The sequence below is a fragment of the Camelus bactrianus genome, chromosome 7 (genome assembly GCF_048773025.1).
Source record: "Camelus bactrianus isolate YW-2024 breed Bactrian camel chromosome 7, ASM4877302v1, whole genome shotgun sequence".
NCBI lineage: Eukaryota > Metazoa > Chordata > Mammalia > Artiodactyla > Camelidae > Camelus > Camelus bactrianus.
Window position 1 is genome coordinate 9,726,065 of NC_133545.1, and position 14,630 is coordinate 9,740,694.

General features: G+C 47.0%; 1 protein-coding gene across 2 annotated transcripts in view; it reads right to left on the bottom strand.

Moving 5' to 3' along the window:
* ARHGEF5 (Rho guanine nucleotide exchange factor 5) overlaps positions 1–14,630 on the bottom strand; it is a 24,340-nt gene continuing 9,710 nt past the window's right edge. Inside the window, exons 3-15 of one of the 2 annotated variants that reach the window (XM_074366861.1) lie at positions 14,025–14,082; positions 13,547–13,611; positions 13,094–13,347; positions 8,637–8,797; positions 7,954–8,106; positions 7,520–7,649; positions 7,173–7,247; positions 6,645–6,734; positions 5,364–5,521; positions 4,597–4,758; positions 3,223–3,293; positions 1,407–1,511; positions 1–732 (exon numbers count right to left, since the gene is read on the bottom strand). In XM_074366861.1, the coding sequence (XP_074222962.1) occupies positions 575–732; positions 1,407–1,511; positions 3,223–3,293; positions 4,597–4,758; positions 5,364–5,521; positions 6,645–6,734; positions 7,173–7,247; positions 7,520–7,649; positions 7,954–8,106; positions 8,637–8,797; positions 13,094–13,347; positions 13,547–13,611; positions 14,025–14,082 (1,640 nt within the window). In that variant the 3' untranslated portion in view covers positions 1–574. The other variant, XM_074366862.1, reaches the window with a different exon arrangement.

Here is a 14,630-nt window from a genome sequence, read left to right on the forward strand (position 1 = left end):
TTGGAGAAGTGCCAAGTTTATTAGAGTGAGAGCGATTCACCCTCACACAGCCACCGCCCGACACAGGTCCCAGAGACGCATGCGCTGACCTTGCACCGCTAACTATGGAATATCTCTAGGGTTGGAAGATACCTCAAAGGTTGCCGGGTTGACCCTCCCATCTGATACCCTAATCCCCCTTAAACGTCTCCCTCCAGTGGCCTGAGGTCAGATTCTGTTGAACATATGACCATGATGGAAACCAGTCAGCTCTGAATCTGCACCCTGGAAGAAGAGAATGTTTAAGTGTAACAGGGTAGTAGACATAAAGTTCCTTGGCTTAGGCCCTGCTGGTTTCCTTTTCCCATGAGAAAAGGTTCCCAGAGTCCAGTAAAGTCCCTCAAAATCCCCCCACCAAGCACAAAGCACAAAAAAAGGAGGCCTGGGACTAGCGACTGGCAGCTCGAGTTTGTCCTTCGGCTTTTGGAAGGTCTAGTTCTTGGTCCACTGAAGGCCTCTGTTGCTGGGTTCTCAGGGCCAGCCCTGTCCAGGGACATCTGGTCCTTAAGCTCAGGGGATTCCTCCCAGGAAACATCTAGGGCTGCTGTTCCACCAGCTGGAGTTTGGCAGTCTTGACTCGGTGGGCTTCCTTCAGGTTCCGCGCACGGACCTCTGGGTTGGAAATGAACTCCACTTGCTGTACAGGGAACCAGCCTTGCTCCCCATCTGAGAGTCTCACGCCCTCCAGCCAGCCTACGGGCACAGGGTGGGTGGGAAGAAGAATTACCTGGGAAAGACTCACAATAACTTCCCCCGGACCTCCTTCCAGGAAACTTGTCTGAATTTTAAGGCCGAAGGGATGGAGAGCCCCCAGAGTGGGCAATCCAGCCTCCAGGGCGCTCACTCTGGCTGCTTTTGAACTTTCTCTAGTCTTAGGAGTTAAATTGTATTCCCCCCGGATGTGTTTGAAGTCCTAAGCCCAAGTACCTCAGAATGTGATCTTATTTGGGAATAGCGCTGTTGCAGATGATTCGTAGTTAAGATGAGGTCATACTTGAGTAAAATGTGCCATTTATCCACTATCATTGGTGTCTTCATAAAAAGAGGGGAAGGTGGGACACATACACCACACACAGAAGGAAGACAGAGGTAGAGACTGGAGTTACACTGTCACAAGCCAAGGAACACCTGAGGCCTCCAGAAGCTGGAAGAGGCAAGGAAGGATCCTTCCCCTGGAGCCTTCAGAGGGAGCCTGCCAACACCTTAATTTTGGACTTCCAGCCTCCAGAACCATGAGAGAAGAAGTTTCTATGTTCTAAGCCACTCAGCTTGTGAAGCTTTGTCACAACAGCCCTGACAAAGGGAGACACCCACATGGCGTCCCTCCTTCAACGCCCAGCCTGCTCCTCGTGGGCTCTCCCTCTTACCATCGCTGCTCTGCTGAGTCACCATCACCACGTCCGCCTTCTCTAGTGCCAACTCGTCGTTCTCTCGGGGCTTGTAGGCTCGAAGGCACTGCACCTGCGGGGAGTCTTTGGAAGAGAAGGGCAGGAGAGAGGTTAGGAAAGGCTGGTGACTAGAACACGGAGAAGGAATCACAGGGGACACTTGGGAGGACTTGGGAAAGAGAAAGTTTGGGCTGTTGAAAGTTACAGATAAGAGAGACCACTGGAAAAATCTCCATCCTCTGCCAGGGAACAAAATGGTTGATAAGGAAGTAGAAATGCCAGAAAGGAAATGAATCAAAAATTCTATTTCTCCAGTGAAGACAAACTGAGAAATATGTTGTGAACACCTTTTAGAGACTCATTATCACAAATTACAGAGATTCTGCTAAAGGCCCATCTTCCCACCGAAACGCTAACATTCCCTGATTCTCTGGTCCTTGGTGAATTCTGAACTCCTTGAAAACTGGCTGTGACAAACCATTTATCTGTTACCCAATTGTTTCACGTACGTGCTCTGCTTCTCCAACAACACACTGTAAACTTCGAGTCTGTGACTCATGCTTCATTTTCTTCACAGAACACGACATGGGACTAGAAGAGGCTTAACCAGTGGGTTTCCAGGAATGACCTAAACAAGGCACTTAAAGCCCTTCACCTTCAAGTTTCCTCATCCGTAAATGACAGGGTTGATAAGATGACTCAAGGAAATTCTGGATTTTCTATGTTTCTGTATTTTGAAAACCAGAGGAAATTTCTACACTTTTGAAGTGCAAAATAACAAGCCTCAGAGCACACCTGACTCACCGCCCTCTACCGTACGTGGGTTTATTTTCCTTCGTACTTTACCGCGCTGCGCTGGTTCTCTTAGAAAACAACTGAAACACTGCATTGTTATCTGTGCTTATTTTTCTAAAGGTCGTCGATACCTGACATTCGCAGCATCACAGTGACAGAGGGAGAATTAGCTCGCCCTCCTTACCTACTGGGGAACGATGTGTCGCACCCTGAACAAGTTACCAGAACTCAGTTTATAGCCTGTTTCTCCTACTTCCTTTTCCAAAGTTCCTTGTATTTGTTTGAACTTTTGAGGCACCAAAGGCCCAGTGTTCCTCTGAATTCAGTTCCTCTCTGGATATGAATTAGGGAATACTTGCTGGAGGACAACTGTGGGGTTTATATGAGACTCAGAAGTCCACTCTCTGGGGTAGGAGAGAGCTCAACGGTAGAGTGCATGCTCAGCATGCATGAGGTCCTGGGTTCAATCCCCAGTATCTCTATTAAATTAAAAAAAAAAAAAAAAAAAAAGAAGTCCAGTCTTAGCATGAATGCAGACGCATTCACAGTGTGCTGTCTGGAAGCCTGGGACAGAGGCAGTGTCTCAGGTCATCCTATACAGGAGGGCGTGTGGTCAGGACAACTCTACTATATTGTGATCCTCCCCAGCTCCTACTCCAGACCTCCTTTCTCCCCATACTTCCCCAAGACCTCCAAGTCAGTAAATTCTAGGCAAAATAATAGCAGGATAGGCCTGAAGGGACAAATAAAAAAAAAAAGCAAACAATTGCCCAAGGTAGGGAATGTATGGGGAGGGAGGAGACACTGTCACGGTGATGAGCAGCTTTAAGCATATACACCTCAGGAGTTCAAGCTCCAGTACCCAGCCTTCCACCTGAAATTCTGAGCCAAAGCAATAAATGGAAGCCTCCCAGAGTTACTTCCTAGCCTCCTAAACTCCTGCACCCAGAGGAGACTTCTGACCCCACCATTTCTCTCTCCCTCATACACTTCTACGCACCATAACACTCCAGAAGGTCCAGCTCCTCTCTTGGCATGGCCAAGGCTGAGATCCATCGAAGTTTTTCACTCCTGAGAAAACAAAGAAGGGTCATTGCTTCAGCTGCAGCTCTGGGGGTGCAGGACAAGGACCAATGACGAGGAAGGGAAAGGACTGTGGGAAAGACTTAACTAGTTCAAAAAGTTGTCTAGTTCCATAATGTCTAGGACAGAAGTCAACGGGGACTCCACTTGGATGGAAATTTGGCAGGACCGTGAACTGCATGTTCGTGTGTCTCGTCATCCTTCATCTTTCCCCTTCTCTTTCCAAGCTTATCCCCTTAATGGCATCTCCTCTTTCAAGTCGGGGCATAAAGTTAACTGTCAATTACACACATGGAGATTTTCCATTTTAGGACGTGCACTCAGCATAATGAGCATCTCAGTCTCGATCCCCTGCATCACTTTGCACACTTCTTGACACTCTTCTGCCCACCTTCCTTCCATCGAATACCTCAGAGATGAAGACTATTCCATAATCATAATTGGATCAGGGAGACACATCTACTATTTGTTGTTGTTGTTGTCGTTGTGATGTAATATCATCCAAGCCTAACTGTGTAATTAGTTGAAGGTTTTTGCTTTATCTTAGCCTCTGCTTCCAAACGTGCTGAAGTAACTGAGAGCTGACGCTCTAACTCTAAACAAGGCTAAAGCTCTAAATAAGGAACCGGAGTCTGGATCTGATGACATGACTTGGGTGACATTTTGTACCTGTTCCAGCCCCTCTGTTCCATAAGTGAGGACAGGCATTACTGACCCCACCCTGAAGTGTCTTCCAAGGGACAAAACTGCAAAATGGTCCTCAGACCATTAGGTATCTCATCAAACTTTTTAAAAAAGAAGAGATTTTTGTCTATCTTTCGTAACAGCAAAAATAACTACAGCTGTTCACTATGGTACTGTGCATTAGCTTTTAAATATTCCTCACATTGTGTGTACATGTGAATGTGTTTTATAATTATTGTCATTAAAAAGATGAGCAGATCAACATTCTCAACACTGTGGATTTCAGCTCAGTAGAGGACTGGGCTGGAAGGTGACAGCAAAGGAACTAAAGGCACCTCAGTGCTTCTCTTATTCATGTCTTAGTCACGCATATGCCCACCAGCCTTGGGCACTGAGGAATTTCTGGCTTGTTACTCCATGCCAGTCCATCTCCTCTCTGGTGTCTTACAGACTTTGTCCTGGGGATTCCCTCCGGATGCCCCCCCGTCCAGAATGGACTAAACAGTGCAGCCGCTGTTTTCTGAACACATGTGCTGCCTTGGTCCCGCCTCCTCGCCTGGCTCTCGTCCCTCCCTGCCCCCAGCTCCTCTGCTCAGCCCTGTCTTACTGGGTCTCCGTGCGGAAGAGGAACTCGGCCCGGGTGCCCTGCACGTTGTGCCGCAGAAAGAGTCGGAAGAGGTTTTTGTGAGGCCCATGTAGCTTCATTTCGCACTTCTCCACTCGGATGGAGGAGAAGGGAGCGTGGTCGAACACCAGGAATCGGCTACCCCTGCAAAACACAAGACTTTTCAGACTGATTCTGGAGTTGTCATACTTCATGCACCCTCGTGTCTTTGAATTCAGAAATCCCTGTCCTTAGCATCTGCAGCCTGCAAATTCTCATGAAAACCACAAGCTCGTATTAACTTGCTCTTAGGATGCTCGGTAGCTATGAGTCCCCAGGGATGTAAACTACGTATCTAGTGCAACAGATACTTCACTACTTTCAAGAGTTAAAGAAATAGAACCAAGATAAAGTTTCTAAGCTCCTCAGGACCAAAGAGTGAGGATCTGGAACTGGCTAAGTACCACTTGGCTGGCTGGCGGAGCCTGGCCCAAAGAAAGCATAAACAGACCGATCTGAAAACGCGGCAAGCTCATTTGCTGCACTTTGTGCTGTGTCTGTAACATGGTACATACGGGTCCTGCCATGTGATCTCCTGATACAATCTGGTGAGATCTTTTTCCTCTTCTCTAGGTCATGACCTAGACTCCATGGGTGAGCTGTGGAGAAGGTCGCTCTAGGAACATGAGCCTTCTCTGCCCCTTTCAGTCCTTCACTGTTGCCCCATCCCATTTCCCCTTATGCTCTGGCCTCCCATCCCAGTCACTGACTCTCGGGGCCGAGACAGCAACAGACAGTCATTGAAGAGATGCAGGTGGACCGGACGCGTGTTCAGCTTCCTTCGCAGCCCTGGGGAGATACTGAACTCCAGAGCGATCAGCTCTCCACTCTTCACCAGCCAGCGTGACTGCGAAATGAGCGGGAATATCTAGAGAGTCGGGAAGAGAAAGAAGACAGTGTCGTAGACAGGACGAGCGCGGACCTGCGCTCCTCCCTGTGCCTCTTCCTCCTGCGTCCCACCACTGGCAGCCACCTCCTTCATGTCTTCCTTGTCGCATAACCCACCCACTTAAACCTGGCTTCTCTCTGAGCCGACGAACTACTGGCGTCTGCTGTTGCGTGGCTCCCACGTCCACAGCTCAGGCATTGGAAGGTGGTTCCAACGTGGTCCAACCCAGGAGAGTGACTACATGAGAAAGCTCAGCCCTCGAAGCCTGAACTGAAGAAGAGATGGAAGAACCCAACTGGGGCACGTGGGAACAAAGCAAAGAACAGTACGATGCCTCTTTTAGAAGCTGAAAGTTTAAGGCAGCTCTGAAACCTGTTCTTTCTTTGATTATAATCAGAGACATGAGAGGAGCAGTCGGAATCAGCTGTGGGGATGAGAATAAGGAGAAGGAAGTGGGGTCTGCCTGGAGCTGGGGTTTGGGTAAAGGTAAGGCACTGAGCTACGATCAATATGTAGGTAGGGGATTTCCCTCTCTTCTAGGGAGATGGGTGGTTTCTGCTCTGGGCTGAAGTCGAGGTGCACAATGACTACTTTAAATTTGTATTTGGATTAGAGATTTTCATTCTATATTTAGATTCAATTTTATATTGCTTTGGTTAGATGAGGAGGAGACAGGATAAAATAATCAATGGATCAAGCACCAAAAATACATCTTTATAAAGGCTTACATTTGATAAGTTCTCCCATCTGCCCAGTTCCCAAACGCACACTCTCTCCCTCAGGTAGACACTGTCCTTCATTTCTATGTATCTTTCCACAGTTTCTTTATGGATACATAAATAAATATATATATACAGATTTGTATCTTCCTACTTTTTCATCAAAGGTAAGATATGTGCCCATGTTCCTTTTTCACTTAACAGCAAATCATGGATACTGAAGTAGGCAGTGAGGTCTCCAGATACAGGGCAGAACAGAACGTGTGCAGAAATGAGGTTAGAGACTGGGAGACTGCGAGCAGGAAGGTTCTGTGTTAGAGGGTGACCTGTGGGATTTGCTAAAGAGCATCCCGGGCAGGGTGGGGCCCTTGGGGCCAACTTACTTTGCACTCAAACTCAATCTTCTGGCTCAGGTAGATGAGCTCCTCTGTGCGCCGCATTCTCTGGACATTGCTATTGCAGTCTCGGATCAGCTGAGTGTTCAGCAGGGAGAGGAGAGAGGAGCAGGACAGAGTTAGAGGCTTGGGCTTTGAGTCCCCTGCAAGAAATCTGGGAGCTGGTCGTGACAGCCTCTTGTCTTTTCTACCAGCCTGGGATTGAGCGGAGACAGCAAGACGCTGAAGTTCTAGGACTGTGGTATTTTTTGCATGACCTGATAGAACATTTCTGGGCTGCGCGAAAGTAAGATTTAATCTGGGGACCATGGCAGGGAGCGCACAGTCCCTTGGTGTGGAGTGTCCTTAGTGTGGGAGTGGAGGCTGTGGGATGTGTGAATTTGGCGGTTTGCTGAGTGCTGTGAGGTAGATGAGCATGAGTGGGGCCTGCACTTTCTGGAGTCATAGGCCTAGGCGGGGGACAAGTTCTCTGTGAAGGACAACCAGGGGATCAGAGTAGGGGTGGTGGCTGCCTACCTCCTCCAGGGCGTGGTGTGCCTTCGTGGCCTCCGCTTCCTCTGAGGAGCCAGGCTGTGTTCTCTTCAGAATGTTCTACAGAACACACCGTAGGCAGGAGCCAGATGGAAGGAAGGGATGGGGAAACAGGAAGAGGTGATTGGGGGCGAGTTAATGGAGAAGTCTAGGAACAAAATTTTAGCAGCAAATATTTCTGAGAAAGAAGGGTGTGGGCAGTGGGGAGACTGCTCACATTGTCCACAGGGTGTGGAAGAGTGGCAGAAAAATGGATGGTCCCCTTTCCTTTGGGGCTACCCAAGACCGCCCCTTTGAATTAAGCGGAGAGGACTGAGGTGGGATCCGCATACCTGGAGCAGCAGTTTGAGACGGGTGATGCGCTGGAAGGGCAGAATCAGAAAGGACTTGAGGGAAAGGCGCTGGCAGACGGGGTCACTCTCCAGCTTCTCCAGGACCTCTCGGAAACTGCTGTTGCTGTTCCTGCGTGAGCAGCGAGCCTCAGGTGAGGAGGGAGATGGGGAGGACTGGGGGGCACAGTGAAGCCATGGGGAGTGGAGGCCTGGTGGAAAATGTCTGTAGGTTGGGAAAGAACGGTGGGTCCAATGACAGGGGTCCCAGATGTGATGGCCGAGGGCACCTGATCTGGAAGCTGGGTGGGGCTTGAGATCATGGGGCAGGGACAAGAACAAGTGCTCTCGGGGGAGGACTCTGGGTTGGGGATTGCGGGTTTGTTGCAAGGTTATTGCAGGGCCCACATAGGGACTCAATGGGAATCAGGTCTCACAGTAGAGTTTGGAAGGTGCGTTCCTGGTAGGTCTGGTTGGTGACATAAGGCAGGTAGACCCGGCGGAAGTTGGGAGCATGGTTCAGGACCACATCGCACACTTGGAAGGTGAAGATGTTGTTCTCAAAGTTCTCTTCCAGGTCTGAAAGGAACCTGTACAGAATTCAAACAAGTCTTGTGAGACTTGTGGGTATCGAGGGAGGAGTCGGCTGACCCCTGCCATACTTTGAGCTTTTAACTTCTTCTCTCCCTTAGTCAATAACGTCTATTGACTGTCCTTAGCTCTGTCGCCCTTGCTCTGCACTAGAGTTCTCTCCAAGGTTGTCCCCGGTTGGCCCCTGATCGAACTCTCTGGTCCTAAGATTCCATTTCTTGTCCTTCTTTTGATCCTTTTCTGGTTTTCTGATGTTTAGATGTTTCCCATCTCGTCTCTAATGCAGTGCATGCCCACAGTACACCCAAAACCGCAACACTGGAGGCATTTCTCACTCATTTATCCATTAATAGACCCATCCACCCACACATCTTCTCCCCTCTCTGCTCTTTCTATCCCTACAGCCACTGGAAGTCATGGAGGGAGCAAGGAGAGGATTCTGAAAAAGGAGAAAAAACAACAAAGAAAGGTTTACAGGCTAAAGACAGTGAGGGTGAGTGAGTGGTATTCGGGAGAAGGGGAAGCTCACATGGTGCTGACGTCACGCACATCCTGTAAACGTGAGAAGAGCCACTGATGATCCTGGTTCGAAAGGATGGCCCGGAGCTGCTCTGAATGTTGGAAGTGATCCACAGCAATATGTAGACTGCGCAGGTATGAGGCCTCCGACACAATCAGCTCGAATTTGGCCTGGGAGGTTAGGGAGGGGGAAGACTAATTAAATACATTTATTGAATCCTTGGCATATGCTAGCTACTGTGCAATGTTTTAGGGGCAGAGCGGTGAGCAAGATGAATCTTTTTCTAGCTCACAGTTACATCAGAACCTAGCCTGATACCGGGGGAGAGGGAAAGAACGTTTGAAAATGAGGGGAAAATATGTGTGAGCCTTCAAAGGTAGAAGAGAAAAAGATGCTCTCAAGAAACTCAAATAAATTGAGTATCCTGGGAACCAAGTGTCCTAAGCAGGCAGGGGGCCAAGCTGAGGAGGCCAACAGAAAGGAGGTCTGGAGGGTTATGTAAACTAGGTGAAACAGTTTAGACTGAAGACAATGGGAAAGCAAAAAGAGGCTGTCTGTAGGGGAATGACTTGATCTAATTTGTTTTTTATAAAGATATTTCTGAGCACAGTATGGAGAAAAGATTTGAAGGAGCAAGGCAGTCATATTAGGAAACTGTGACAGTGATTCCAGATGTGAGATGAAGGCCTAATTAGCCAAGGAAGTGAAGAGAGGTAAGCCAATTTCATAATTATGTAGGAGGGAGATTTGGAGAGCTGGAAGAGTCACAGCTAACGCCTCCTGAGCTTGGTAACTGAGTGGATGATGGAGTTCCTTACTGAACCAGAGAACTTGGAAAAATGAACAGATTTAGGGGATGAAGGTAATTTGGGGTATGGGGAGAAACAGAAGGAAGCAGGCTATTTGAGAAGGAGATGGTGCAATTGTGGTTTAATAGAAATAGCCCAATTACTTGGAGGTGTAATGACCCACAACCCTGTTCTCTAGCTGGGCCGGTCATGTTCTTCATCCAAGCATGCAGCTTCCAGACAGACGAGTGGACAGAAAAGAAAAAGAACACAAACGCACACATCTTGGTGATGACTTGGATAACTGATGACGCTGGCTGGGTGATGCTCTCATACAGCAACACTGAGCCAGGACACTAAAGGTTCATTTGTGTCCTGGCTCTAACATTCACTGACTGTGTGACTTTGGGAGGCTCATTTAACCTCTCTGAACCTCGGTTTTCCTGTCTGTGTAGTTATAGTGACCTCCCCCCTCACAAAGATGTTGTGATGGTCCAAAGAAATGGAGTCAGTGGAAGCACTTTTGCCCACAAGTGCTATTTTAGAAAAGAAATCTATGTATATAAGCACAGAGACTTGCCTTCTCAGAAATGTGAGACCAGGGCTGGCCCAGGAGCCCTGGTGGACTTCCTAGTACTCTGCAGTTGGTGAAAGAGAGCCAGGGTTCATATCATCTGCCCATTGTTTGCTCCATAAATATAAGCAGATTAGTGATTTTCTAAATATCTACATGTGCTTTAAGAGTTGAGGTCAGCACAAAGCCTGCAAGTCTGAGTTTCAAAGAACCTAAAAAGTTATACCTCTGTTTTTGGTTTAGTAAAAGCATGGTTTATCCATAAATTCTTTTGGCCAAAATTTTACTCCTGAAAGGGGGGGGGGATGTATGGAACCAATATGTATCAAACTATGTAACTAGACACTATACTAAAAGCTAGATATGTGCTATTTCATTTAAACTCAACAGCAACCCTCAGTGGTAGGCATATTACCCTTGACTTTTAGATAAGGAAACTGAGGTTCAGTGAAGTTACACACCTTGTTTAAGGCTACACAGCTAGTAAATGGTTACACGGCTAGAAGCCAAGATTCAAATCCAGGTCAGCCAGGCTTGAAATTAAAGTAGTAAACCTTTTGCATGTGGTGTGAGGAAGTGTAGTCTCGTTGTTTCCCAGGGGGCTGTCCAGCTTTCCCAGCACCATTTACTGAAAAGACTGTCTTTTCTTCATTGCATATTCTTGCCTCCTTCGTCACAGATTAATGGGTCATAAGTGGGTTTATTTCTGGGCTCTCTATTCTGTTCCACTGATCTATGAGTCTGTTTTTGTGCTAGTACCATGCTGCTTTGATTACTATAACTTTGTACTGTAGTCTAAAGTCAGGGAGCATGATACCTCCAGCTATGTTCTTTTTTTCTCAAGATTCCTTCGGCAATCTGGGGTCTTTTGTGGTTCTGCATAAATTTTAGAATTATTTGTTCTAGTTCTGTGAAAAATGTCACGGGTATTTTGATAGGGATTGCATTAAATATCAACTCGAAATGAATTAAAGACCTAAATGTAAGACCAGAAACCAGAAAAATCCTAGAAGAGAACATAGGCAGAACATTCTTTGACATAAATCATAACAGTATTTCTTTGGATCTTCTCCTAAGGCAAAATAAAAGCAAAAATAAACAAATGGGGCCTAATTAAACCTAAAAACTTTTGCATAGCAAAGGAAACCATCAACAAACAAAGAGATAACCTATTAAATGAGAGAAAACATTTGCAAATGATATGACCCATAAAGGGTTAATATCCAAAGTACATAAACATTCAACTCAACATCAAAAACGTAAACAACTTGATTAAAAAATGGACAGAAGGCATGAATAGATGCTTTTCCAAAGAATATATACAAATGGCCAACAGGCACATGAAAAAATGTTCAACTTTGCTAATCACCAGAGAAATGGAAATCAAAACTACAATAAGATATCATCTCACACCTCTCAAAATGGCTATCACCAAAAAGTCTAAAAATAACAAATATGGGTGAGGATGTGGAGAAAAGAGAACCCTAGTACACTGTTGGTGGGATTCTAAATTAGTGCAGCCACTCTGGAAAAGAGTATGGAGATTCCTCAAAAAACTAAAACCAGAACTACCATATGATTCAGGAATTCCATTCCAGGGTACATATATTGAAGAAAAAGAAAACCCTAATTTGAAAAGATACATGCACCTCAATGTTCATACCAGCATTATTTACAAGAGCCAAGATATGGAAACAACCTAAGTGTCCATCAACAGATAAATGGATAAAGAAGATGTGGTATATATAGATACATACATGTGTGTATATATATGTGTATATACACATACATATACACACACACACACACAATGAAATATTATTCAGCCATAAAAAATGAAATACTGCCATTTCCAACAACATGGATGGACCTAGAGAGTATTATGCTTAGTGAAATAAATCATACAGATAAAGACAAATACTCTGTTGTCACTTACATGTGGAATCTAAAAAATAAAATAAAGGAAGGTACATCATAAAACAGAAACATATTCATAGATATAGAGAACAAACCAGCGTTATCAGTGGGGAGAGGGAAGGGCGGAGGGGCAAGATAGGGTTATGGGATTAAGAGATACAAACTACTATGTATAAAGTAAATAAGCAACAAGGATATATTGCAAAGCATAGGGGAATATAGCCACTATTTTGAAATAACTTTAAATGAAGAATAATCTATAAAAATATTGAACCACTATATTGTACACCTGAAACTAATATAATATTGTAAGTTAATTATACTTCAATTAAAAAAGTGGTCAACATTTTTGGATTGATTACTATGTACTGGGAACTTATCTTTGTGCGATTCTCTCAATAATTCTTTGCAACCCAATTTTACAAGTGAGGAAATAAAACTTAGAAAGATCATGGCCAAAGTTAAATAGCTAGCAGATATTAAAGTCTGCTTCCCATCCAGGTCATTTACGCCAGAACCTAAACACTTAAACATTGTTTCATAAAGCTTTTCCATTGTGCCATATTGTCTTTCGAGGAAGAAATGTTTTAACCCATATTTTAGATTGATTATTAAGATAAGCTCTCCATGTAAAACATATTAATGGTAGTAACTTAACATCAGACCAGTGGCCTTTACCACAATCTTGCTATTGGGAGCGAGGACCAAGCAGAGACTGATGTTCATTCAAAAGCTTCTATGAGACCAACGGACAGCCGCAGGGGGCACTCTTCAAGGGACCCACCAAAAAGCTCCTGCATGTGTCTTGGTTGGAAAGGAAAACTTTAGTGTAGACTGAAACCCTGGTTGAAGAGGGAAATTTTAGTCTAGCCTGAAACTAGACTAACTACATTAACTCCACACTCCGCCCAACAAATTCAGAGGCATGGTCTCTTTGTATGAGCCCAAACTAACAGGAGTAAATGGCACGAGGAGGTGGGTAGAAGAGATAGTGGAGACACCTGGGAAGCAATTCAAACCCATCAGTGTGAGGATGACCCATTGTGGCGGTGTGCACGTGTGTGGTGAGTCTGTGGGTCCATGGTGGGGACAGCCCGCTCTTGGTGATGGCGGTGAGTAGGAGATACGGATGAGAGCACTTCCCTCCTGTCTCCCCTTCCCCTGCCCCCACCCAGCCCTGCGGGTACCTCCTGGAGTTTTTGGTCCTCGTGGGTCATGGAGAGCAGCACAGCGCTATTGCGCACCGCCGGGATTTCCTGCCAGAGGGAGCCACTGGAGGCCATGGAGAGACGTTGCAGGTAGGACTCCGAGGGGACCAGGGACTTCCGGGGCTGCCGGGGGGAGACAAGCCCAGGTGTCTCTGTCAGGCTGTCCAGCCGCTGCTGGCTCTGAATCTCCTTGTTCAGAAACACATCACTGTACTCCTGGTAGAGCAGCTGAGCTACAGGGTCGAAGAGGCATGGGGGAGGGAGAGAATTAGGGAGATGGGAGTGGAGGCACAGAAACAGACAGAAGCCACCAAGCCGCTTCTGGCTCTCCTGGCACCTCCTCTCCCTGCAGATACCACCACCCCGCTGCTGGCAGCCAAGAGCCCCTCTCCGGTCTTGGGCAGGTCTACGTTTCTGTTTCAAGGTACTCACAGGAGTTGATGAGCTTGGAGCAGCGTCTTGAAAAGCCTCCCGTCACCTCCTTTGGCTTTTTCTCTCTGTGGAGTGAAAAAGCGCTTGCTGGCCATCAGACGTGGAGAAGCCCAGGTGACTGTAGGTTCAGACAGGCTCTGACCTCTGGGACGCATGCTGGAATGTCAGGGCCAAACACCCAGAGAGGCCAGCGGCAGCCTGACTCACTTCAGGGCAGCTCGAAGCTATTTTGGATGTCATGCTGAACTTTCACAGGGGGGTTAGGTCATGGCCAAAGCGCCTAGAGGGACAGGATTTAGAGACCCAGCTGACAGAACCAGGTAATAAAAGCTCTGTCTCCCCTGAAATCCTGGTGTCTGTCTCTTCCCCTCCCTGCCGCTGGAAGAGACAGGGTCCCAGAACCTTTGCCCACTAACGAAAATCTCAGTATCCCGAGAAAAGAGAGCACAGCTGTATCTGTCAGGAGAGTGTCACTCACCGGAAAACAATGGCATCTGAAAGGCCAAGGGATTTTTCCATGGCTGGACTTCTTGTGTCTGCAAATGGAGATGGGCAAAGTCACTGCGATTTCAGAGGGACATTCAGAGAGAACCAAAGAAGGGAAGACCTGGAGTGGGAGATGAAGGCATCCGGGGAGGGGTAAAATGGTTCAGCCGGGAATCTGTGAGAGCGGGGAGTGCCAAAGTAGGAAGCATTTGAGCACATTAGTACCGGGTGTGTCCTCTTCCCTGTTTCAGAAGGTGAGCTGAACAAGTAGATGCCTTCTCTGTGACTGGAAGGACATCAAGCAGCTGTTTGTAACTGGAAAGTGGGATGGGGGGCGCTCCAGAGTAACCTTGGGAGAGAGAGATGTGCAACGAAAGAACACCATGGCTGGGCGACCGACGGAGGTAGAAGGGAAGGAGAAGAGCATGGCCATGAACTCAGACAGGCTCTCAAGGACGTTCCTCCGCGTTGGGGTTGGGTATGCGGCTGAGTGAAGCCCACAGGGAGGCCAGTAGGCACCTGGGGGACAGAGGAGGGGTGAGGTGGTCAGAGCTGGGAAGAGCCTGGGCTGACACGAGTGAGTGGTCCTGACTCCTCA